We start from the raw sequence: 26,179 nt of genomic DNA on the forward strand, positions 1-26,179 counted from the left end.
AAAGGGCCTTCAACAGTGAAGTAGCAGCGTGGAGGGATGAAGAAGTATATATTAGCAACTTATTTTTATAAAGACGGCTAAAGTATATAATTGATTTTTGCAAAAAAAACAAAAAACAATAAAGATGTAAACAAGCAGGATTGAGTAATTAACTCAGTGTTCACAAATGTAACCAATTCTAGTATATGGAGGTTATGAAATTGTGGCGCTTTAACCATTTTAGTCAAAGTCATTAAGCAGACTTTTGCCACAGTACCGAATTTTCACAATGCTCTGTCCCGTTGCCAAGTAGAGAAGGTGCCAGGCTGTCAGTCAGGCTCCTGCTCTAACGGTTGGGATCGGAGTTACTTCCAATCTCAGCCATTGATCTCCTTAGATGCCGCAGTTAAGTGGTTTCTGAGGAAGAGTGCTAGTCCCACAAAAAAAAAAAAAAGCCTCAAACATCTCCATCGACCGAAAAACAAACGTCTGAATCATGGAATGCGATAATGAAAACCAGAAAGAGAAACAAAAAAAGAAAAAATGGTCATTAAAGAGGATCTGTCACTAGTTTAGTAATGCCCAATCCCCTAGCTAATCTAATAGGCGCTGTCACACTGATCATGCTAGTGAAAATTGTGTCCGAAAAAGCTTATTATTTTAAGAGTTAACTTTTAATATGCAAATGAGGCTATACTAGACAAGTAGCTGTCAACACCAGTGATTCTCCTGAGGTGGAGCTACATCACAGCCTCTGACGATGTCCTATCAGCATGAAGCTGCTTCACACCGTGTGAGAGACTGAAGCTGGAGGGAAGGGGGATCACTTATCCATATCTCATGCAGTGGACCACCTAGAACAGCGGTTCTGGTGGCATATGAAAGATGTCAGGATCGCAGTTCTAGCTGTGAAACAACCAGAGATATCACGAGTTGAAAACAGTCGGGAATGGAAGCTGTGTACTATATGATCACAATGTGTTGCTGGGCAGGGAAGAGGAGAACTGTATAACACTGATTGGGCAGCGTCATACAGAAAACATTACACCGCCCAGAGGAAAAGAAAGAGTTACCTCCACATTTGGGAAGTATACGCACATTAGCATATTTAGAAAAATGCACATAATTTAGCAAATTATAAATTAGACTGTAGTCGTCAGCATCACAGCGCCTATTAGATTATTTAGGAGATAGAGCATTAATAAACTCGTGACAGATCCTCTTTAAGGCCAAAAATTGTCTTGTCACTAAAGGGTTAAAAGACCCAGCTAAATAAGTTGATTCGGAGTGGCAACACATTTTATAGGTACATATAAAAACATCAACATTGCCCCCAAGTGGTAAACAGGTGCAAAAATGTATTTTTTCTTCTCTTTCTTTCACCTGTTTAAATCCACCTTCTGTGGCCCATCTATTAGGGTTTTCTTTGACAAAATGTAGAACAACCTAGTCAAGCTAAAGAGCGTAAAATGTATGTCGTGGAGTGCAAACATTCGTACTGACACCATGTTATCCAGAAATGGCAGAAAAAAATGTTCAAATAAATAAAAGCAACTACTCTGCACTGGCAGGGGGATAAACTATATTCACTACTCGAGGTTAGCCTAATCTGAAAAGCATATGAAAAAAAAACAAGGTTAAAAGTATTTATAGGACAAATAATGGAAACTAAAGGGCTGCACAACAGCAAGTATCAGGGCCTGACTAAACTATTTCACCATCAAGTACCTTCACAGCAGTCTAATCGACAGGGTGCTAAGCGGATTGCTTCCCGAAAGTGAATGATTGCCTCTTGCACTCTGCCCATGTTTCTCAATGCTGCCCCCTTCAATAACAAAGCCTGGACACTGTTGCTGTTGAGCTGGATTGCTTTGGCTCCCAAATACAGAGATCTGGAATGTCTCTTTGTGTAGAAGCTGTGACACCTGGAATGAGGGAAAAATGTCAAATCGAAAAAAATAAAAAAATGATGGAACACGAACACGAACACACACACGAACACACACACACGAACACACACACACACACACACACTTCTGCAACACCAATTCCATAAAGCAAAAACAGAATGTAAGCAGATCAATGTTGTGTTACAGTAGTATAGTTGTAGGAAATGTTCCCTTCTGGTGGTGTTTTTGCAAAATATAGTGACACAAAATAACGGCGTTTTTAACATTTTTCTTTTACCTTGAAGGCAATTTTAAGAAAATAATAAGGGACAGGTAATATTCCAGTTCTAATATAAATGAATCATAATAACACCAGTTAGATTCAGGAGTGACCTTAAATCTACCAGAAAAAATTCCATCTACAGACTACAGGATGATTTAAAGGGGTTGTCCACTTTCTGAAAAGTGATGACCTATCCACAGTATAGGTCATTGGTATATGATTGGTGAGTTTCCGAAATCCGGACCCCGCACCGATCCGCAACTCCAGCTGCCTCCGTGCACCAGATGTTTGGAACGGGATGTAGTTGGAGATGGAAGCAGATGGCTCCGACCACTTGATAGCGACTGTTCGGCGGAACTGCAGCTCTGCTCCTATTCACTTAAATAGGAGCAGAGCTGCAATACCGCCAAACAGTCGCTATTCTTTGACAGGAGCCAACTGCTTCCGGCAACCGAAGTGCCCGATCGGTGCTGGGTCCGGTGTTGGACGAGCATCGATCATATACGGATGACCTATCCGGTGGATAGGTCATCAGTTTTCAGAAAGTGGACAATCCCTTTTAGAAAGTCAGTAGCCTAGATAAACTATTGATTAACTAAAGATGGCAGTAAATGTCTATTGACAGATACTTGGAAAAACTGATTTTACCAGACAGCTCTGCAGCAGATTCAGATCACTAGAAATTACCTCATACAATCACGGAAAATTTGGAAACCGGTTTAAAGAAATAAAAACACAGCGCTCCAAAGAAACATTTTGGTATGTGGAGAACGGACAGAGTGAGATCTAACCGTTCACCTGGGCGAGATGTGCCGATAACAGGCACACCTCTATATAGTAGCTTTAAACAGCTTAGGACCAGCTGCAACTCCTACGTGGCCGGCTGCGCATAAAAGCATCCGCAATAAGTAGCATAAATAAAGTGAAAAAACAAAAACTATCTGGGCGCTGCTGAATGAAGGACAGACTGGAATCAGTTTAAAATATTATTTATTTTTTTCATAGGGCTACACGTTTGAAGACACCGAACGGGTGTCTTCCTCAGGCAAGTATGACCGTAGCCTTCATAAATTCACCCCAAAGAATTGAAGGAAGGAGTACTATTTACCCATTACTGTGAATTCCAATCAATGGGCCAAAACGTAATATGCGAAAGTGGTGTATCTGGAACACATTGTGCACATCGTTCTTACCCAGACACCACCCAAGGCTCAGCATGTTGGTCAGATATGTTGAATAATCTACAGCCAAGATTCTCCACATCCTCCAGCCGTCCTTCTCGAGCTAGCAAGTATCCATATATATCCATTCCTACAGAAATATAGGAGAAATGTGAACATTTTCTGTTCTGTTAAAGAATAGGTCATTATAAAAGTATGTTTTTCAAGTACTTTAGGTAACATACCCCAGATAAATACCTCAGATAAAATGAAATACGAAGGCATCAGTTTGGCATGTACATACAAATTAGACATTTAAAAGAGTTGACCCAAGCTACCATACAAGGATTTTACAATTGAAAATGGTTTAGGATATCCCTGCGGATCCAAAAAAAAAAAGTGTCCATTGGGTCTGTTAGGAGATTTGGAATTGGATGATTTTAGCACCCTAGGTATACAAAAGGATACTTTACCAGGCTAGGAAAACTATTGCAGCCCACTGGATACATCCAAAACCCCTACATTTAGCTGATTTACTTCCAAACTGAATAACGATATTAGGACTAGAGAGGGATATACTTGAAAGAGGTATTGTATGTCGAAGCTTGCAATGTTTTGTCGGGAGATGGATTAACACGCCTAGTTTACCTAGTCAAACTTTGGTTGAATTCAGACTTCTTTCGTTACCGGCACGTACAGAAGTAGCGCTTTTTGTGTTCGAGATGGGGATTGTCTATGCTAAACAGGTACGTCTTAGGAGCTAAATCTTCTTTTTCATCAATGGGAAGAAGTTCCAATACGTCTAAACGAATACCTGAATAGATGTCCTTTTTAATATATAAAAGTACAAACTAGGTATGGAACTTAATAACTTGCTGCTAGAATACAAGTCTAGTAATAATGATAAAGGATATATGTAAATATGGCTGTCTCTCAAGATAGGTGGGGTGTTTTTGTTGATAGGTCAGGGATATTTATTGATTGTGCTGCTAGCTTGTCACGATCCGTGGGCGTGTGGAGCGACTAGGCTGCCGTAGCGGAGTAGCAGCTGGCCAAACAGTCCTAGTACAATAGTACCTTTAAGAGTCAAGACAGTAATGGAGGCTCGGCACAGATGAACTTGCAGACACCAAACGTGGTGTATTTCAGCAGGCGTGACAGGTGGAACAACACGACTCAAACACAGCAACAACTATAGCACGGGATATAGGTAGCAGGGCATGGGAACAGGATAACACTAAGGGACCATTTGCTAAGATTAACATGGGTAAACACAACAACGCTCAGGCCATGAGTGAAAGGGCAGAGCCCTTTTTATAGTCCAGGGTGATCATGGGCTAATTACAGATTTTACTCGTGTGTGCATTGGCCCTTTAAGGCCGGAGGAGAGCGCGCACGCGCACCCTACGGGAACCAGTGCAGTGATGCGGAAGTGAGTGCCAGCGTCTCTCAGGAGCAATACAGCCTCTAAGTCAGTGGTGGCCAAATAGTAGTTTGTGATTTAACGTAATGGAAGAAACATACAAAACAAGAGCGAACATAAAGGTAAGGTGTTATCGTCGGCAACCAGAATTCTGTTTTCATTTTACTAGTGCGACTCAGAAAATAAAAATTGGTGGGCTCGCTAGTTGGGCAACACAATGGTGCCCAGTCTCATGTGAACGCCTGTCGTGATGGCCATCCACTAAAGGTTTCAGATGGCCAAAAGGTATTGACTGTTTCAGAGTGATTTCGGACGACTTTTGTGTTCCGAAAATACATTGACAGTGCGTGACAGATGCTGATCGAAGGCATATTTGTGAAAAAGGTTGATATGCTATGTTAAATTCCTTTGGTTCTTGTCAGGTGTAGTCATTGGCACAAACGACTTCGAGTATTGCCAAACGTCAAATGTGCACCCAATCAATAGAGGCTTTGACAAGGGCAGAGATCCACCTGCCAATTGTCAGCAATTTATTAAATCGCTATTGCATGGCTAGCTTAAAGGGGTTTTCCAGTAATAAGAAATTGATGGCCTATCCTCAGGATAGGTCATTAATATCTCATAGGTCGGTGAACGACTAACAGCACCCCACTGATAAACTGTTTTGAAGTGAATGGGAGAAGGCTATAATACTGTGAACAACTGCTACAAGTGTGTCGGCGATTCACAGTGTGCGCTGCAGCCCCTTCAGAACAGCTGATCGGCGGGCGTGCTGGGAGTCAGACTCCGACCGATAAGATATTGATGGCCTATACTGAGGATAGGCTATCAATTTCTTAGGACTGGAAAACCCCTTTAAGAGCAACCTAGAGATGGTAAAAAATATAGATTAAAAAGCAAACAAACATAAAAGTACTAGATAATTACCTTTAATCAAATAAGGGTCCAACATCTGTGCCTGCTCAAATTTCAGAATGGCATTTTTATTATCGCCTACCCGAAAATAAAGGTCAGCCGAACTCCCCAGTAGGTCCACATTGTCTCTAAGCAAAGATTTCTTCTCTAAAGAACTGAGAAAATATATATTTTATTTATTTTTTTAAATGTCATAGTAATACAGGTATGATAAAAGTATGATCATGTAGGAAAATGCATTTTTCAAAAAACTCTTTACATTTAATTTTTTTTTATAAATAAAGAGTACAATGTGTTACGAAAAAACAATCTCAGAATCACTTTGATAAGTAAAACAATTCCAGAGTTATTACCACATAAAGTGACACGTTAGATTTGAAAAATCTAGCTTTGTCCTTAAACCCTCTAGCTGCACCACCTCAGTAACTATACGTCGTCGCGGGAAGTTACTTCCCGCACGAGAACATATAGTTACTGAGTCGTTCCCGGTGCACACTGTCGGCGACTATGTGCATCGGGAAACGGGAGGTCAGCTGTCTCCAACAGCTGACACTCCACTCTTGCCGGCCTGTGGTCCTTTGCCGCTGATTTCAGCAATTAACCCCTTAAATGAGGCGATCTGTTGCATTTTTGGGGTTTATAGCACATCGGCAGACCCCGCTCTGAAACCGTGGGGTTTGCCGATGGTTGGCATGGCAACTGGAGGCCAAACAATGGCCTCCATGTCTGCCATGGACGCAAGCCTATCAGGACCAGCCTCCGGCTAGTCCTGATAGGCTTCCTGTCAGAGTGACAGGAAGTCACTGTGTCGTTCCCGATACACACTGTCGGTGACTGTGTGCATCGGGAACTGGGAGGTCAGCGGTCCCAGACAGCTGACACTCCACTGTTGCCGATCAGCGTCTCATCGCCACTAATTTCGGCAACTAACCCCTTAAATGCGGCGATCGACAGCCCCCATGCAATCGTGGGGGTTGCCGATGGTGGTCATGGGCAACCGGAGGCCAGACAACGGCCTCCGGGTCTGCCTTGTATGGAAGCCTATAGGGACCAGTAATGTATTCTAGCAGCGATCAGAGCTGCAGGTAAAAAAAATAAATAAAAAAAAGACAAAAAAAATGTAAGAAAAATGTTTTATAAAAGTGTAAAAAGAAAAGTTAAGTTAAAAAAACAAACACTACTTTTTTTCCTATAATAAGTCTATTATAAGAAAAAAATGTAAATGTTAAAAAATAAAAGTGCACGTATTTGGTATCGCCACGTTCGTAACGACCCACACTATAAAACTATAATGTTATTTTTCCCGCACGGTGAACACCGCTAAAAAAATTAATGAAAAACTATGCTAGCATCGCTATTTTGTGGTCACCACCCCTCCCAAGATATAGAATAAAGATATCAAAAAGTTGCATTTACCCCAAAATAATACCAACAAAATCTAACATACGTCCTGCAAAAAACAAGCCCTAAGGCCTCATGCGCACAACCGAAGTGGTGTGCACGGCCGTGACCTGCGGCTCGGACGGCCACGGAGTGTCACCCGCAGGCCTAACTCAAATCGCGGGCCGTGCACATTCATTTCAATGAGCCTAGACCCCAAAATGCAGCTGTAATAAGACATGTTCTATCTTTTTGCGGTCCAGGCTCCCATGCAATGCACGGACCGTGGAAACCACGGTGGTGTGCATGGGCCCATCGAAATGAATGGGACCGCAATTCACCCGCAGATAGAAATGAATGGGACCGCAATTCACCCGATTTCCGGGTGAAATGCGGCCGAAAAAAACACGTTCATGTGCATGGAGCCTTACACAGCTTTTTTGACTGAAAACTAAAAAAAAAAAAAAAAAAGTTATGGCTCTCAGAATGTGGTGACACAAAAAATAAATTATTTTATAACAATGTGATCTTGTTGTGCAAACGTTGCAAAACAAAACTATATACATATCGCCATAATCGTACCGACTTGCAGAATAAAGTTAAATTGAATTTATCATACACGGTGAAAGCCATAAGTGATAAAGAATTGAAACCGCAAAAAAAATAATAAATCGCTGTTTTTTGGTTACCTTAGCTCTAAAAAAATAAATATATATAATAAAAAGTGATCAAAAGGTTGTATGCACCATAAAATGGTACCAATAAAAGCTACAGCTCGTCCCGTCAGAATTCGATGATAAAAAAAAAAAAAAAAAAAAAAAAAAAAAATCTGTTTTGTACGTTTTTTTCTTTGTAAAGGTAGTAAAGTATATTTTAAAAAAAACTTAGAAATTTGGCATCACCGTAAATCATATTGAGACTCAGAATAAAGTTAAGTTATCGTTTTTACCGCTCGGTGAAAGACGTAAAAACAAAACCCAAAAGTCAATGGAGGTATCAGTTTTTTCCAATTTCAGCCCGCAAATTTTTTTTCAGTTTCCCAGTGTAGCGTCCACGGCCGCAGACCGTCGGGATTACTCACCCCCTTACGGCCGCAGCCATGGATCTGTGAGCGCTGGGCCGCATCTCCACCCCAGGAGATGCCAGCGCTCGCTTCCGCTCCATTCTGCTGTGTCCCATAGGGTCCACCTCCACACCATTCTACTTGATCTATGGCCAACATCCACAAATTTCTCTTCCTGTTCCGGCTACATCCCTGGTACCTGCAGCGGACTCTGCATTTGGAGATTTTCTAGGGGTCTGCAAGCAAACACGGTCCTCTATTCTGCAGGGAGTCGATAGCATCAGCTTTTCGCTTCATGCGAAGAGAGCCACCTCTGTATCTTCCAAGTACCCAAGTCTGGCTATCCTCAAGGAATGTCCGGCTGATGGAGCCATCATACAAGTTTGCTCCCAGGTTCCTCTGACCTTTTGAGATCCTACAGCAAATCAACCCGGTCTCTTACAAGCTTCGGCTGCCTCCTACCCTCAGGATCCCCAACTCCTTTCACGTGTCCCACCTGAAGCCTGTGGTCCTGAACAGCTACACAAAAACGCCTAGCCCTGCAGTTGCTCCCAGCGGTTCTTCCGATGTATTCGTGGTTAAGGAGATCCTGGACTTCAAAAAGGTAGGCAAAATAACGTTTTATTTGGTGGATTGGAAGGGGTTTGGTCCAGAGGAGAGGTCCTGGGAGCCAGAACAGAACCTCAATGCTGCTGCCCTCATTAAAAAGTTCCTCTCGCTCTGGTCCCAAGAGGCGGCATAAGAGGGGGGATACTGTGGCGTCCACGGCCGCGGACCGTTGGGATTACTCACTCCTTAACAGGCGCAGCCATGGATCTGTGAGCGCTGGCTTGCATCTTCTCCCCAGGAGACACCAGCACTCACTTCCGCTCTGATGTGTCCCGTACGGTGCGCGCACACATGTAAATAATGATCAATTACCCATGCTCCGCCCCTTCACTCACTGCCTGAGCGTTGTTGTATTCACCCATGTTAGTCTTGCAAATGGTCCCTTAGTGTTATCCTGTTCTCAGTATTCCCGTACCCGCTACCTGTATCCTGTGCTACCGTTATTCCTGTGCCTTAGAAAGTTGGAGTCGTGTTGTGCCATCGGTCACGCTTGCTGTGTTACACCACGCCTGGTGTCTGCTGCCAAGGTCCCATCTGAGCCTAGCCGTTACTACTGTCTGAACTGCCACAGGTACCCTTGAGCTTGGACTATATAGACATCGACTTGGTACACGGTTTGGCCACATGCTATCCCGCTACGGCGGTATGGCTCAGTGGGTCCACATACCCACAGATCTAAGCAATTACTAAGGGGTGGACCTCAGTAGTTGGTGGGCGCAAAGGATTCAAAATGTATAGAGTGCCTACCGGCACTAGCCCCTATACCCCTGAAGACGCTACGTCGGTAGTGAAACATGTCGGGGGGGCTCTTTTGAATTTTTAACTCTGGACCTTTTGGTCTCTTAGTAATTTAACTTACAACGTTTGTGCTGCGGTCTGCAGCCGTTAGCACCTTGCTTCTTTGAATAACCACACATTGTACTATGCTGATCTCTATCAGCAATGGACCAGGAATTTTAACTTCTATGTAGTCGGTTGATGGTCGTCTATACCAATTAAAACTTTATATTTTAATTTTGGTGGTTGGGAAACAAGGGCTGTTTGCCGGTAGGCACTCTATACATTTTTCATACCCACAGATCGTGACACCCAGTACATTATATGGTACTCTATATGGTGTCAATAGAAACTACAACTCCTCACGCAAGAAGCCTTCACACCACCACTATAGACGGAAAAATAAAAAAAAGTTATGGCTCTTGGAAAGCAAGGAGTGAAAAACAAAAAAGGATCAGTCCTGAAAGCGTTAATTTCTAATAAAAAAAACAGTAATGACCAAATGTGGGATATTACCGTACTCTGGAGAAATTGCTTTACAAATGTTGGGCGGCTTTTTCGCTTTTATCCCTGGTGAAAATTCCACTAGATTCTACAAAAACCCTGTGGGGTCAAAATGCTAACTATACCCCTAGAAAAATTCCTCGAAGGGTGTAGTTTCCAAAATGGGGTCACTTTTGGGCGGGTTTCCACTGTTTTGGTCCCTCCAGGCCATTGGAAACTAGACATGGCACCGAAAACCATTCCAGCAAAATTTGCGCTCCAAAATCCAAAAGGCGCTCCTTCCCTTCTGAGCCCTGCTGTGGGTCCAAACATCAGTTTATTACCACATATGGGGTATTGCCGTAATCGGGAGAAATTGTTTTACAAATGTTGGGTTGCTTTTTCGCCTTTATTCATTGTAAAAATGAAAACATTCCATGTTTTAGCAGAAAAAAAAAAAGTAGGTTTTCATCTTCAGACTAATTCCACTAAATTCTGCAAAAAAACGGTGGGGAAAACTCCTTGAGGGGTGTCGTTTCCAAAATGGGGACACTTTGGGGGGGGGGGGGGGGGTTGACCGGTTTGGAGAAGTCTTGTGAGGCCAAAACTGACATAGTGCCTAAAATATATTCCTAAAAAAAAAAAGGAAGCCCAAATATCCTCTAGGTGCTCCTTTTACTCCTGAGGCCGGTGCTTCAGTCCATTACCACACTAGGGCCACGTGTGGGATATTTCTAAAAACGTTGTAAATTTCACCTCTACTTTGCTTTAATTCCTGTGAAACACCTAAGGGTTTAAAACACTTTCTGAATTTTGTTTTGAATACTTTGAGGGGTACAGTTTTCAAAATGGGGTGATTTATGGGGACTTTCTAATATATACGGCCGTCAAAGGCACTTCACAACTGAACTGGTCCCTGAAAAAATAGCCTTTTGAAATTTTCTTGAAAATGGCGAGAAATTGCTGCTAAAGTTCTAAGCCTTGTAACGTCCTAGAAAAATAAAATGACGTGAAAAAAAACTATGCAAACAAAGTAGACATATGGGGGATGTTAACTAGTAACTATTTTGTGTGGTATTGCTATCTGTTTTACAAGTAGATACATTTAAATTTAGAAAAATGCTAATTTTAGCTAAAATGTGGAGTTTTTCACAAATAAATATTGAATTTAATCAACCAAATTTTTCCACTAACAAAGTACAATATGTCACTAGAAAATCTCAGAATCGCTTGGATAGGTAAAAGCATTCCAAAGTTATTACCACAAAAAGCAACACGTCAGTTTTGAAAAAAATCATCAAAACAGGCTGCGTCCTAAAGGGGTTAAAGGGAACCTGTCACCAGCATTTCACCTATTGAACTTTACATATCCCTCACTGGCCGCTGCTATAAAAAGTTAATTACCGTTATCCCCTCTCCTAAACTCCTCCTCCGTCTGTAAATAACGGTCTGCAAACATTTTGCGCCTTTTATCGTAATAATACGGTGTCCCTTTGTGCGCACACACCAGAAGAGGACATCAATGCACAAGCGCAGGATTTTGTGTGCTGGGGGAAGGCGAGGAGCTGTCAATCAAAAGTAAGGAGGCGGGGTAAACTCGGAATGACTTGAGGAACGATGATTTGACTCTCTCCTGCTCATTAGCATACGGTGTGAGAACACTAAAAAACTGAATACTAAAGCTACAGAGCCGACTAAGAAGACAATTATAGGTTATATAGAAATGATTTTTCACCCACTACCACAAGGTAGTGCTGGTTTAATAGGTGAAATGCTGGTGACCGGTTCCCCTAAGGTCAAAATGAGCTTTGTCCTGAAATTGTTGATAGGGTCACTCCTAAAGTCTCTGCTTTTTGATAGGTTGGTTTTGCGTTTTAAGCTTATTGTGGACCTCTTTCACTTGCATGGACTACTCTTTGAACAGCACATTGAGAGTTCCCAGGAACAGCAACAAATGTAAATTCCACACTTGGAATTAAAGGCCCCATTACACCGGCCAATTTTGGCACGTGTAACGAGCGCCGAACAACGAGATAGGTCATTGATCGGCGCTCGTTTGCTCCTGTCACAAGGAGCTATGTATGGGGATGAGCGGTTGTTACTCGAATCGCTCGTCCCCATACATTATCATCATGTCGGCAGCGCTTCTTCCTGTTTACACAGGGCGATGTGCCACCGACAACGATAATATTTACATTTTTAAAACGATACGATCAGCAGATGAACGAGCGTTCTATGAACGCTTGTCTGCCCGATAATTGCCCAGTGTAAAACCCCCTTGACTCCAGGAGATTTTATCATGGCATCCGACCATGAAACGGCTTATTAGTTAAATGTCCAATTACTTTTGAATCGGTCAGGGTACGTTCACATGGCCTGTTTTCAGCCGTTTTTTTCGGCCCGTAAACGCCCCGAAAAGCGGCTGAAAATACGGGGGTTTAAAGCCTCCAAACATCTACCCATTGATTTCAATGGGGAAAACGGCGTTTCGTTCCCACGGGGCGTTTTTTTACGCAACAGTTTGTAAAAACGGCGCGTAAAAAACCGCCCCGTAAAAAAGAAGTGCATGTCACTTCTTCAGCCTTTTTTTGGGGCCGTTTTTCATGGTCTCAATAGAAAAACATCTCCAAAAACGGCCGTAAAAACCAATGATACATAAAAAAAACGGCTGAAAATCAGAGGCTGTTTTCCCTTGAAAACAGCTCTGCATTTTACAGCCGCTTTTTGTAAAGCGTGTGAACATAGCCTAAAAGTTTAGAAATTCCGGCAATTCTTTACGTAGCCCCTAAACGGTTAATGCAATATTTTTGTTAAACCCCTTGAATTAAAGCTGAAATTCTACACTTCAATTGCTTTGTACAGAGGCGAAATTCGCATCGCTGTCCAAATACTTCTGGACTTGACTGTGTACATATTTATAGGATATATTTTCAGAAATATAACACCACATATTAGATCATAGAATTCCCATGATACACCGGTGGCTTACCCGATTGTATTAATTGCTCTTGTGTTGTCCCCAGTGTGTACAAATGCGTACGCTTTGATCCAGGCAGAGAGCCAGTCCAGATTGGGAATGCTTTGAATAACGTTCAGTGTCATGGAAGCGACTTCTACACCTTTTACAGAAAGAGACAGCAAACCTGCAAGTATAAAACAAACCGCATATAATAGCAGACAGGGTGATCCATACTGACACCATGATGTTCAGGTTAATATAATAATGATAATAATTTTTGCAGAGGTTTTTGTGGCATTTTTCGCCTGCGTCCATTGAGGACAACGGGCAAAAAATGCAACAATAACCGCTTTTTCTGCCTCCCATTGATTTCAATGGGAGGTCAGAGGCACAACCATGGCAAGATAGGATATGCCATTTTTTTTTTTTTAAAGCCGGCCAGGGAAAAAAAAACAAAAAACCCGCCTCTGCCTCCCATTGAAATCACCGGGTGGGCGATTTTGGCCATTTTCTCTAGCTTTTACTTTTGCCTCCTGGCTGCTGTGTTATGCCCACTCTGCATATGGGTGACTCATTGCCATCATTGCTTTCTAAAATTACATCTCTCTGCATTGCCCACAAATCAATCAATCAATACACAGCGTCTTCACAACAGGGACCTCAAGTCAAACCCTACTTTGTAACGGACTTTTCAGATTCTTCAATAAAGCACAGCTTCTCTCCAACTTTAATTGCACTGCAAAATGAAAACATATTTTATTTTTTCCCTCCATGTAGACAAAAATATCCACGAGAAGAGGAAGTCAATAGTTCCCAATTACAGCGTTTGTTCATTTTGCGTTGAAATTCATGACTTGCTGTGAGGGAAGTATGAAGGTGGCACAGCAATTTTAATCTTTCTAGAACAAGAAAAATAAAACTTTCTTTTAGCTTCTAATGAGAAATATGTAATACATGTACAGTCCACTGCAAACCACCTAGACGGTCTTAGGTATGCAAACTAAAAAAGGCAATATATTCATGTTCTTTATTAAATAAACTGAAATATTTCACAAAAATTGAACTTTCTACCGCTACCATGGTTGTGCCAAGGCAAATATAGTTTAAAACTAAAGTTTGCTTTTATTTGGATTGCACTTTAAAGAGGCTCTGGCACTAGTTTAGTAATGCCCTATCTCCTAGCTAATCTAATAGGCGCTGTCACACTGATAACACTAGTGAAAATGGTGTCCCTATTTTAAAAGTTATGAGCTTTATTCTAAATATGTCAATGAGCCTTTTATTAGACAAGTGGGAGGTAACACCAGCGATTCTCCTGAGGTGGAGCTATCTCACAGCCTCGGACGCTGTCCTATCAGCATGAAGATGCTTCACACCGTGTGAGAGACTGAGGCTGGAGGGAAGGGGGAGGACTTCAAAAACCGCCATATCTCGGTCTGTGGATCACCTAGAACAGCGGTTCTGGGGGCATATAAAAGAGGAGATTCTAATCTTTCATATGAAATCAGGATGGCAGTTGTGACACAACCGGAGACGTCGCCAGTTGAAAACACAGTCGGGAGTGGAAGCTGTATACTATATGATCACGCTGTGTTGCTGGGCAGGGATGGGGAGAAGCTGTATGCTGATTGGACAGCGTCATACACAAAACATTACACCGCCAGAGTGAAAATAACAGGTCCCCTCCTATTTGGCTATTAGAGCCACATTCGCATATTTAGGAAAATGCTCATAACTTTGCAAATAAAAGTTTTTTTTTAAAAAACAAATCACACTGTAGTTATCAGCAGCAAACCACCTATTAGAGCAGTTAGGAAATAGGGACTTTATAAACTGGTGACAGGTCCTCTTTAAGGGTAGGAACACTCTAGGCATAAACACTGCAGATTTTCAGCAACAGATTTCATTGCAGAAAATTTGCAGCGTATTACAGTAAGAGCCATGTGGGTGAGATTTCAACAAATCTCATCCCCACACAGGGGAAAAAAAAAATCAGCTGAAAAAAGACCGCACATAGCTTGACCTGCGGTGTGTTTTTTTTTAGCTGCAGCATACCAATTAATGCTGCAGAATCGCTGTTCTTGTGTTGCAGGTTTTCAATTGCAATTTTAAGTACCCCATTCAAAGTGGTGTGTGTTGCGACATTTGCGGCGGAATTACAAATTCTTATCCAGTCCGGGCTCCTGGGAAGACGTTTCATCCCATGTGACCGCTGCAACGGTCAGATGGCCTGCAACATCATCTCAGGAGGTCAGACCACGCACAGAAGAGAGGGAGGGAGTAGATATGAAAGTTTTTGGTTTTTCTGGCGATGCTTTCTGCAGTGGAAATTCCGCCCAAAAAAAACATACCACCGAATTCCCTGCGGAGTTCACGGCGGATACGCTGTGCAGCTTGACCCAGCGTATCCACCCTATACTGGCTATACACATGATAGCTTTTGGCCAGCTGCTCGTATGGCTGACCGTTATTTCTAAAAATTCCACCATAGACATACAAGTTCGGCTGAGCGTGCATTTGGATTTGAAAATCTGCAGATTCTGGCATGTATCTCATGTGTATGGCCCAATTTACACTGTATCTGTATTTGAAATAAATATGTATTATATTTGTTATCACTTTGAGGGAAGAGGAAAGTAAGAAAATGGAGTTAAGTTTTACCTAAAATAGCATCCAGCGCCAATGGACATTGCCTCAACACCTCCTTGTAACTGGTCACAGCAGATCGTTCCTGCCCAGCCTTCTTGTACAAATTGGCTAGCATCATATTAATCTAGGAGACAAACTTATAGTTAAAAGGACTACAAATAAACACCTGACACTGTACTACTAAAGCCCCATTCACATTTAGGCTATGTTCACATTACATTTATTGCACTACGTTTGACTAATTCACTGGGAGAAGCTCCCGACGCATACGTTAAGCGTCGGCTGTGACTGATGCCTAACAGTGGTATCGGTCTTTAACCCCTTCACGACTGCCATACGGCTATACACGTTCTATCTGCCGATGCCACGTGCAGTTTTCATGTGTATAAACGTTGACAGCCTGGAATGGGTTTAATGAGTGCAGTGCTGCTTCAGTGTGAGCAGAGCTGCATTCTCATGTCGGCCAGGGATTTGAGAGCCACGGAATACACCCCCCCGCACTGTAGATAGTGCCACCCACAACCCTCTGTAGGCAGCGCAAAACCCTAGATAGCGCGAGTGAAGCTCCCTCCAGCATCGGAATCCCCGGCTAGCCCTCTGGCCGAGGATTCCCCTCCTACAGGGAGCACCCGCCGTCTCTCCATCCCCGCTGTAGATAGTGCCACCCCCCCCCCCTACAGATAGCAACCCCCTGCTGTAGATAGCGCCACCTGAACTGACTCTAGGAGCGGAATCCCCAGTGTCAGATTGCACTGGCCAGATTACGCTTCTAGAGAGCCCCTGACGTCACTGGAGCGGAATCCCTGTTCTGGCAGCGGATTCCGCTTTTAGAGTTAACCCCTGACGTCACTGTCCGTTTATGGACAGAGACATCATTGGCTTCCAGTAGGAGCGGATTCTTCAGCCAGATGGATTCCGCTCCTACAGGTAGCTACAGTGGTGCTATTCACAGGAAAGCAGTGCCATTTACAGGGGGGGGGGGGGGGGGGGTGGCGCCATCTGCAGCGGGAATATTTCTAAATACGGGGGGGGGGGGGGAAGTGTCGTGCTATCGAGGGGGGGGTGCTATATGCAGGGGGTGTAGCACTATCTACATGGGTACTGTGGTATTATATTGGCAGTATCTACAGGGGGACACTGTGCCGCTATCTACATGGGCACTGTGTGTGGCACTAAGTGGGAATTATCTACAGGGAGAACTGTGGCACTATCTGGGCACTGTGACATTATCTATGTGGGCACTGCCACTATCTACAGTGGTATTGCATCACTATCTACATGGGCACTGTGGTGTTTTCAGGGGTTTTGGACAAAAAACCCTAACGAATAAAATTCATCCATTTTTCTTTTTAACGTCCATGAAAAACAGATGGCTAAGGCCTCATGCACACGACCGTAAAAACACCCGTTATTGCGGGTCGTAATTACGACCCGAAATAACGGGCCCATAGACTTATGTTAGCCACGGGTACCTTCCCGTTTTCTCACGGGAAGGTGCCCGTGCCGTTAAAAAGATAGAACATGTTCTATTTTTTTATTTTACGGGCCGTGCTACTATACTTTATAATGGGAGCACGGCTCGGAAAAACGGCCGGCTGCCCGTGCTTGTAATTACGAGTCGTAATTACGAGCACGGTCGTGTGCATGAGGCCTAATGCCAGTTAAAAACGGTCAGATGGCCAGGAAATGGATTGCAATTTTGAGACACATTGATGCAAAACAGTCATGAAAAACTGACAGTTGATTCGTTGTTGACTGCCATTTTTTTCACTGTTTTTATTTTTTTTTTAAATTGTGATTTGTCTGCTCATAATAAAAATTAAAGGAAAAAATTTTTTTTTAGATCAATTTGCTTTTAGTGTTTTATTAAACATTTTTTTATTTATTTGTGCGTTTGTGTTTTACTTTTTTTTATTTTTTCACTTTTTCTTGTCCATGGGGGCTGCCATTTTTTTTTCCATCTCTGTATGTGTCGATTAAAGAGGCTCTGTCACCAGATTTTGCAAGCCCTATCTGCTATTGCAGCAGATAGGCGCTGCAATGTAGATTACAGTAACGTTTTTATTTTTAAAAAACGAGCATTTTTGGCCAAGTTATGACCTTTTTCGTATTTATGCAAATGAGGCTTGCAAAAGTACAACTGGGCGTGTTGAAGAGTAAAAGTACAACTGGGCGTGTATTATGTGTGTTACATCGGGGCGTGTTTACTACTTTTACTAGCTGGGCGTTCTGATGAGAAGTATCATCCACTTCTCTTCAGAAAGCCCAGCTTCTGGCAGTGCAGATCTGTGACGTCACTCACAGGTCCTGCATCGTGTCGGCACCAGAGGCTACAGTTGATTCTGCAGCAGCATCAGCATTTGCAGGTAAGTAGCTACATCGACTTACCTGCAAACGCCGATGCTGCTGCAGAATCATCTGTAGCCTCTGGTGCCGATGTGTCCTCGCTCGTCTGACACGATGCAGGACCTGTGAGTGACGACACAGCGTGATCTCTGGAGAACACGGCTGTGTCTGCACTGCCAGAAGCTGGGCGTTGTGAAGAGAAGTGGATGATACTTCTATACACAACGCCCAGCTAGTAAAAGTAGTAAACACGCCCCGATGTACGCACATAATACACGCCCAGTTGTACTTTTACTTTTCAACACGCCCAGTTGTACTTTTGCAAGCCTCATTTGCATAAATACGAAAGTGGTCATAACTTGGCCAAAAATGCTCGTTTTTTAAAAAACAAAACGTTACTGTAATCTACATTGCAGCGCCTATCTGCTGCAATAGCAGATAGGGGTTGCAAAATCTGGTGACAGAGCCTCTTTAACGACACATACAGACATGGAATACGGCACATACAGTCCCATAGTGAATGCGAACGGGGCCCGTTCCATCCACTATGCTGTACGCCGTCTGTGTGGGAACGGCGCATGCGCCGCTCCCACACAGTACGAATTGAACTGTGCGACGTCCGGCGCCATTTTCTTGTGGACCGGAAGTCGCGGCCGGACAGTAAGATTACTACTTCCGGTCGCGGCTTCCGGACTTGTGCACTTGGAGCGGAGGTAGCAGACGGACCGGAGGGAGCGGCGGCGGCAGGAGCAGGTAAGTTAGGTCTGTGTATGTACGTGTTTACTACTGTATGTTAACCTACTACACTGTGTGTTAGCTCAAAAAATGGCGGCACACAGTGTAGGAGGTTTGACCATTCAATCCCCTCGTTTTTCCCGGCACTAGCCAGGATAAAGGAGGGGGGATTCTGAGAGCTCACTAGAGCGAGTGAGTGTTCTCAAATTTTGCAGCATAAAGCAATGTGGTTGCTTTACCACATGCAATGCTGCAATTTTTGGAATTGCTCCATCTAGTGACCAGCGCTGGGAAATATTATAAATTAGAATCTAATTTATAATATTTCCTGACTCGTGGAAAAATAAAAAAAATTAGAGCAATGTTTAATCACCCATACACTAATTGTTTAACTAAAAAAAAAAATTTTTATATATGTTTTTGATTTTAGTATGTTATTAAAATACATTTTATTTATTTGTGCTTTTGTGTTTTACTTTTTTCTGACTTTTACTTCTGTATGGGGGCTGCCATTTTTTTTTTCATCTCTGTATGTGTCGATTAACGACACATACAGAGATGGAATACGGCACATACATCCCCATAGTGAATGCGAATGGGGGCCGTTCCATTCACTATAGCGTACGCCGTCTCTGTGGGAACTACACAGTCCAAATGGAAGGTCTTCGTCAGTGCGAAATCCGGCGCCATTTTCATGTGGACTGGAAGCCGCGGCCGGACAGTAAGATGACTACTTCCGGTTGCGGTGGCGGCAGGAGCAGGTAAGTCATGTTTGTGTATGTTCGTTTTATAACCACTGTATCTAATCCTCCTACACTGTGCATTCACTCAAAAAATGGCCAGGATAAAGGAGGGGGGGGTGGATTGTTTGAGCACACTAGAGCGAGTGGGTCTTCTCCAATTTTGCAGCATAAAGCAATGAGGTTGCTTTAGCACATGCCAATGCTGCAATTTTGGGAATTGCTCCCTCTAGTGACCAGCACATGGAAATGTTATAAATTAGAATCTAATTTATAATATTTCCTGACTTGTGAAAAAATTATAACAATGTGTAATCATTTATATACTAACTGTTTAACTAAAAAAAAAAAATTTCTAGCGACACATTCCCTTTAAAAACACCGAATTAATTAAACTAATCTAGAAAATGAAAGCCTCATAAGTCTTGTAAAATAAAGTAAAAATAGTTGTAATATTCAAAGCGGTTCCAAAGATATTATCGTTTAAAGAAGTGAATATCAAAAATGGAAAATTTGACCTGGACACAGGGGCATCAATGACCCTTGGTCATGAAAGGGTTAAAGACTATGTTGGTATACGTTAAAGTGAACTCTCATGATATATAGGTTGAACAGATACCATTATAGCCTATAGGTGACGGATGCTACTGTTAGTCTATGAGGGACAGATGCCTATTATGGTATCTGTTCAACGTATATATCATGAAAAGCTATTGATATGCCAAAGACGTATACGTGAAACTGATACAGAGGCATATGTCATCCCGCAGGCTCCCATGTTTATTTAAAAAAAAAATGTAGGATTATACAATTTTTTGCTGGATCCCATTGTATGGAATAGCATGGACTACTACTCAGGCTAATCGAGCTCTATAAAGAGGTTTAGGGTTTACGTCAGGAGCTTTCCCGACGTACACACTAAACGTAATGTGAAAGGGGACTAAGGTACTTTTAACAAGGGTTTTTTTCTTTTCTGCTATTTATATACCTGTAAAACTGAAAAAATAAATAAAGTTTGAGTATTTGAAAGCAGTTCAATATAGTGTGCTTATAGGATTTTAGACTATCTTATTCGCACACAGAAATGCGTAACAAGTGCACACTAAGGTTATGAAAAAAAAAAAGCTGCGAAGTTTGAACAGCACTTTATGGCATCAACTTACCTTTGGAGTTCTTTGTCGTGAAGGGATTCCATCCAAAATGGCAACAGCATCTTTATCTTGTTTAAGCATTGTGTAACATTCTGCCATTTTATACTTTACTTCAATCTCTGATGGGAGACTCTATAGACACAAAAGAACAAGTGACCATAAGTTATAGGTAATAAGGACAAAAAAAAAAAAATGAACATTGCAAGCAGTTCTGTACAACATAATAGTTTAAACTAAAAAATGTTTAAGATTTTTATTTTTTAAAGTTAAAAATTGCACATTCATTACTCAAGTGTTACAAAAAAGTGCTCATTTGCATTCGGCGTATTGCAAGACCTCTCCAAAAGGAGAAGGGCCCCCGACCTATTCCCCTACCCTCTCGACTACAAGGCCCTGAAACGTTTGGGGACTAATGGCCTGCCCTCACCAAGAACACATCAGGCACCACCATATGAATAGGCCGCCGTCCACCAGAGCTCAAAAATCTAGGTCTGGTTCCACCAAAAAGGGGAGCAGAGTTGAAGGGGGGTGGTAATCTGGGGGCACGCACACCCCCTCCCCTAATTCTCAATGAAGGACGCGCCTAAGGTATCCGTTGGGTGCCATACGTACGGAGAGATGCTCTCCTGGTAGAAGTGCTCCTAGGTGAGAATAGCTTCATACATACAGAATCTGATGGAGCTTGCTACAATTTTTCCTGACTGATTTATTTGTGTGGAATCTGCCAGAAAAAACCTCTGTGTGAAATCAGAGACGAACCTCTGTAAAGTAGAGGCACTTGAATGTATGGAGCGTAATACAGCGGTGTGCATTGGGCCTTACAGAGTAGAAACAGTTAAAAGGTGAATGTATTCCACCGAATGAACCAATCAGCTTCTGGGAATTAGATTTCCTTGTGGTTGCCCTCTCTGCTTCCCATTTTAGCTTTGGTACCACATTTGTTGAACAGAACACATTGCATAGTGAATTAAATGGTCACCAACTAATTTTTGCAAAAAAATGCCTCTTCCCCCCCCCCCCTTCCACAACTGCTCACTCACTCTGAATTTACTGCTTTTTCCATCTCCTCAAGACTAACTGAGGGATCAGGTTACAACTGCTCATAGAAGTCTATGGAGAGTGGAGTGGGAGGAGGAGAGCAGTAGCAGGGTGAGACACACACACACAGAGACTATGATGCAACTTCTAAGTTAGGGTATGTTCACACGCAAACGCAAAATACGTCTGAAAATATGGAGCTGTTTTCAGGCGAAAACAGCCCCTGAATTTCAGACTTTTTTGCAAGTACTCGCGTTTTAATGCAGCATCTTTTACAGACGTAATTAGAGCTGTTTTTCAATGGAGTCAATGAAAAACGGCTCCAAAAACGTCCCAAGAAGTGACATGCACTTCTTTGACGCAGGCGTATTTTTACGCGCCGTCTTTTAACAGCGACGCGTAAAATTACAACTCGTCTGAACAGAACACCGTAAAACCCATTGCAAGCAATGGACAGAGGTTTGCAGACGTATTGGAGCAGTCTTTTCAGGCGTAATTCCAGGCGTTACTAAGAGTCAGGCGCAAAACAGGTTACTAAGGAGTGTTAGGCTGGATTCACACGAGCATGTTACGTCCGTAAAGGACGGTAGGTATTTCGGCCGCAAGTCCCGGACCGAACACACTGCAGGGAGCCGGGCTCCTAGCATCATAGTTATGTACGATGCTAGGAGTCCCTGCCTCGCTGCGGGACGACTGTCCCGTACTGTAATCATGTTTTCAGTACGGGACAGTAGTTCCACGGAGAGGCAGGGACTCCTAGCGTCGTACATAACTATGAGCCAGACTCCCTGCAGTGTGTTCGGTCCGGGACTTGCGGCCGAAATACGTTCCGTCCTTTATGGATGTAACATGCTCGTGTGAATCCAGCCTTATATCTCACACCAGTGCTGGATTCTCAGCTACACTGCTCATTACTGCTGTATAATCTCCACCATGCTGCAGCAGCTTCTATATACGTAACAGCTATAGTAGAGCAGGAGTCACCTCTTCTCTGTATGCGATAGGGCCTGTAGAGAGGAAAGCTGCTAAAAGATGCCACATGCAAGTCATATAATGGCCTGAAAATAGGAATTAGACCTACCGGTAATTTTATTTCCAGGAATCCATCATGACAGCACTACAGGAGGTTGCCCTATTGACCTCTGTAGGGACAGGAAGACAGAGAGGTTAAAAGGCCCCTCCCACCACCCACTTGCCAGTGTTTTTCAATTACTACACCAGGATGGATGCAACCCTATTTTATTTCTAGGGATAATAACTGACATGTTAATTGCACAAATCAGAATTCAATCAGGGAGGGAATGTAAGAGTGCTGACATGATGGATTCCTGGAAATACAATTACCGGTAGGTCTAATTCCTATTTTCCAGTACATCCCTCATGACAGCACTACAGGAGCAATACCAGATTATAATGCTCAGGGCGGGACTACGGATTGAAGGACTTTCCGTCCAAAACTTAAATCCGTATCGGACAGAACATCGAGCCTATGTTTGCAAAACGTATGATGGTTTGACCAAGTGGCAGCTCTGCAGATTTGGTCCATAGAGGCTTCTCTTCTTTCTGCCCAGGATGCCGAAACTGCCCTCGTTGAATGGGCTCTGATGCCTTGTGGGGCACATAGTCCTTGGGACTTGTAGGCTTCTTGTATGGTGGTTTTTACCCATCTCGCTAGAGAGCCTTTTGAGGCTTTCTTTCCTCTATTCTTTCCCCCAAACAGGACAAATAGATTTTTATCTCGTCTCCAGGAGAAGGTTCTATCCAGATACTGAAGAATTGTTCGCCTGACATCCAGGCAATGGAATTTTCTTCTTGTTGGTTTTTTGGATCTGGATAAAAGGAAGGTAGAATTATTTCTTGTTCTCTATGAAAAGCAGTAGATACCTTTGGAATAAAGGAGGGATCCAGCTTTAGGATGATCTTATCCTCTTGTACTTTTAGGTACGGTTCTATGACTGACAGAGATTGGATTTCTCCAATCCTTCTTGCTGAAGTAATCGCGACTAAGAATGCAGCTTTTAGAGTTAAAAAGTGCATACTAATTGTGTCGAGCGGCTCAAAGGGGGGCTCACAAAGAGTCGTTAACACCACATTCAAATCCCAGGTAGGAACTGATTTCTTTAGGGAAGGTTTCAGTTTAGAGACCGCTTAAGTGAATCTTCTGATCCACCGATGTTCAGCCAGGGGAGTATTAAAAAAATTTCCTAAGGCTGAAATCTGTACTTTTAAGGTACTAGGACTAAGCCCTTTTTTGAATCCCGATTGTAAAAAATCTAGGATTTTCGCGATGTTGGGAGAAAAGGGGTCTGGTCCTGGGTCTCCATACCAGGAACAGAATTTCTTCCAAATTTTTTGATTTTTGAGGTAACTTCTTTATGACTTTATAAGATAGTTGAAATTACCTCATCTGACAGACCGTGGTTCCTCAAGATCTGCCTTTCAGGATCCAGGCTGATAATTTCAGAGTTTCTATTCCCTGAAAGAATAAGGGACCCTGGGAGAGAAGATTCTCCCTGACTGGGAGCATGATAGGGTCTTCCAACGCTAGGTATTTTACAATTGGAAACCAACTTCTTTTTGGCCAATAGGGAAGAATAATGATGAGCTTTATCAAATCTTCCTGGATTTTTCTTAATACCATTTGTATTAGAGGAAACGGAGGAAAGGCATAGGCCAGATCCATGCCCCAGGGTTGGGACAATGCATCTACTCCCAATGGGTTGTCTCTGAGATTTAGGGAGAAGAATGTCTCTACTTGGGAGTTATTCCTCGTGGCAAACAGGTCTATTTGTGGATAACCCCACATTCGGGTTAAGGACAGAAAGACTTCCCTGTTTAGGGACCATTCTCCAGGGTCTACTTTTCCAGACTCAGGAAATCTGCTGATAGGTTCTCTGAGCTTTTTAGGTGGACTGCAGAGACTGATAGGACATTTTCTTCTGCCAAACTGAAAATTTGTGTAGAGAGGGCCTGAAGAAGCGTGTGTCTTTTTCCCCCTTGATGGCGAAGAAAGGACACCGCTGTCGTGTTGTCCGATAAAATTCTTTTATGCTTCCCTTTTATGATGGGTGAAGCTCTTATAAGTGTCTCCCATACGGCTTTTAGTTCTCTGAAGTTTGAGGACATCATCTTCATTTGAACAGGCCATGTTCCCTGAAAGTGCTGGTCTTGGATTACCGACCCCCAGCCGTGTTTGCTGGCATCTGTGGTAATCACTACATAAGGAGAAGTTATCCAGGGGACTCCCTTGTCTATGTTGTTTGTGCAGAGCCACCACAGGAGGGATGATTTCACAGTCTCGTAAATTTTAATTCTTGAATTCAGTGAGTTCTGTTTTCGATCCCAATGGGACAAGATCAGATTCTGTAAGGGTCTGGAGTGAAATTGACTCCATGGAATAGATTGGATGCAAGACGTCATCATTCCCAACATCCGCATACATTCCCTTATGGAACAGGCGTCTTTCCTCCAAAATTTCCTTACTTCTGCCAGTAGGAGTATTTGTTTCTCACTTGGGAGGAAGGAATGTTGAAGGGAGGAGTCTAGCAGTACTTCTAAGAAGACCTTCTGTTTTTGGGGAGGAAGACTCGACTTCTGAAAGTTGATTATCCATCCCAATTCCTGTAGTAGGGAAAGAACCTGTGACCGATGACTGTCTAAGATAGACGGAGTATCTGCCGTCAACAAGAAGTCGTCTAGATATGGTATAATTACTATACCCTGACCTCTTATGAATGCCATGATCTCTGCCATAATTTTTGTAAAAATTCTGGGGGCGGAGGAAATGCCAAAAGGGAGGCAGACAAACTGGAAGTGGAGAATGGAAGGACCGTCCTGAATTGCGAATCTGAGGAATCTCTGGTACGCGGGGTGGATAGGAACGTGATAATACGCATCCTTTAAGTCGATCGGACACATTGATGCCTCTTCCCTTATTAGAGGAATAGTCGATCTGATAGACTCCATCTTGAATTTTCGATATTTCACCCATTTGTTTAGGACCTTCAGGTTGATTATTGTCCTGTAGGAACCGTTTGGTTTTTTGACTAAGAAGATTTTTGAATAGTGGCCTTTGCATATTTCGTTGTGGGGAACTGGAGAAATGGCTCTCAATTTGAGTAGTTTCTGGACATCCTGGATAAGGATCTGATGAAGGCCTTTTGCTTGGTACTGGGTTATTAGAAATTTCTCTGGAGGAAAATTCTATTTTGTACCCTTCTTCTATGATCTTTAGAACCCAGGGGTTCTGGGTTATTCTCGACCATTTGGGATAAAATTGTAGGAGTCTTCCTCCTATGCTCTTGGCGTCATTGCTTTGAGGGCTGGAATGAATTATTTGGGTTAAGGAGATATCCTCGACCCCTTTTTCCTTTGGGGTAACTCCAGCGACCGGACTTCCCTTTCCCGCTGTAGTTCTGTAAGGTAGGATCCCTCTGTTGGCGAAACCTCCCAAACTGAGGGGGTTTTTTTGGTTTCTCTTCAGGAAACCCCTTTTTCCTATCTGCTGCATTCTCCAGCATGTTATCGAGGAGAGGACCGAACATCAGAGACCTTGTAAACGGGATAGAACACAATTTGTTCTTGGACTTCGTATCTCCTG

At 42.9% G+C, this 26,179-nt stretch overlaps 1 protein-coding gene across 1 annotated transcript in view; it reads right to left on the reverse strand.

The window, feature by feature from the left end:
- ANAPC7 (anaphase promoting complex subunit 7) overlaps positions 1-26,179 on the reverse strand; it is a 55,316-nt gene that overhangs the window by 21,047 nt on the left and 8,090 nt on the right. Inside the window, exons 3-8 of the mRNA XM_075834542.1 lie at positions 20,554-20,673; positions 15,582-15,693; positions 12,951-13,104; positions 5,662-5,804; positions 3,345-3,462; positions 1,708-1,904 (exon numbers count right to left, since the gene is read on the reverse strand). Of these exons, the coding sequence (XP_075690657.1) occupies positions 1,708-1,904; positions 3,345-3,462; positions 5,662-5,804; positions 12,951-13,104; positions 15,582-15,693; positions 20,554-20,673 (844 nt within the window). The remainder of the gene's footprint in view (positions 1-1,707; positions 1,905-3,344; positions 3,463-5,661; positions 5,805-12,950; positions 13,105-15,581; positions 15,694-20,553; positions 20,674-26,179) is intronic.

The sequence above is a fragment of the Rhinoderma darwinii genome, chromosome 1, assembly GCF_050947455.1.
Source record: "Rhinoderma darwinii isolate aRhiDar2 chromosome 1, aRhiDar2.hap1, whole genome shotgun sequence".
Lineage (NCBI taxonomy): Eukaryota > Metazoa > Chordata > Amphibia > Anura > Rhinodermatidae > Rhinoderma > Rhinoderma darwinii.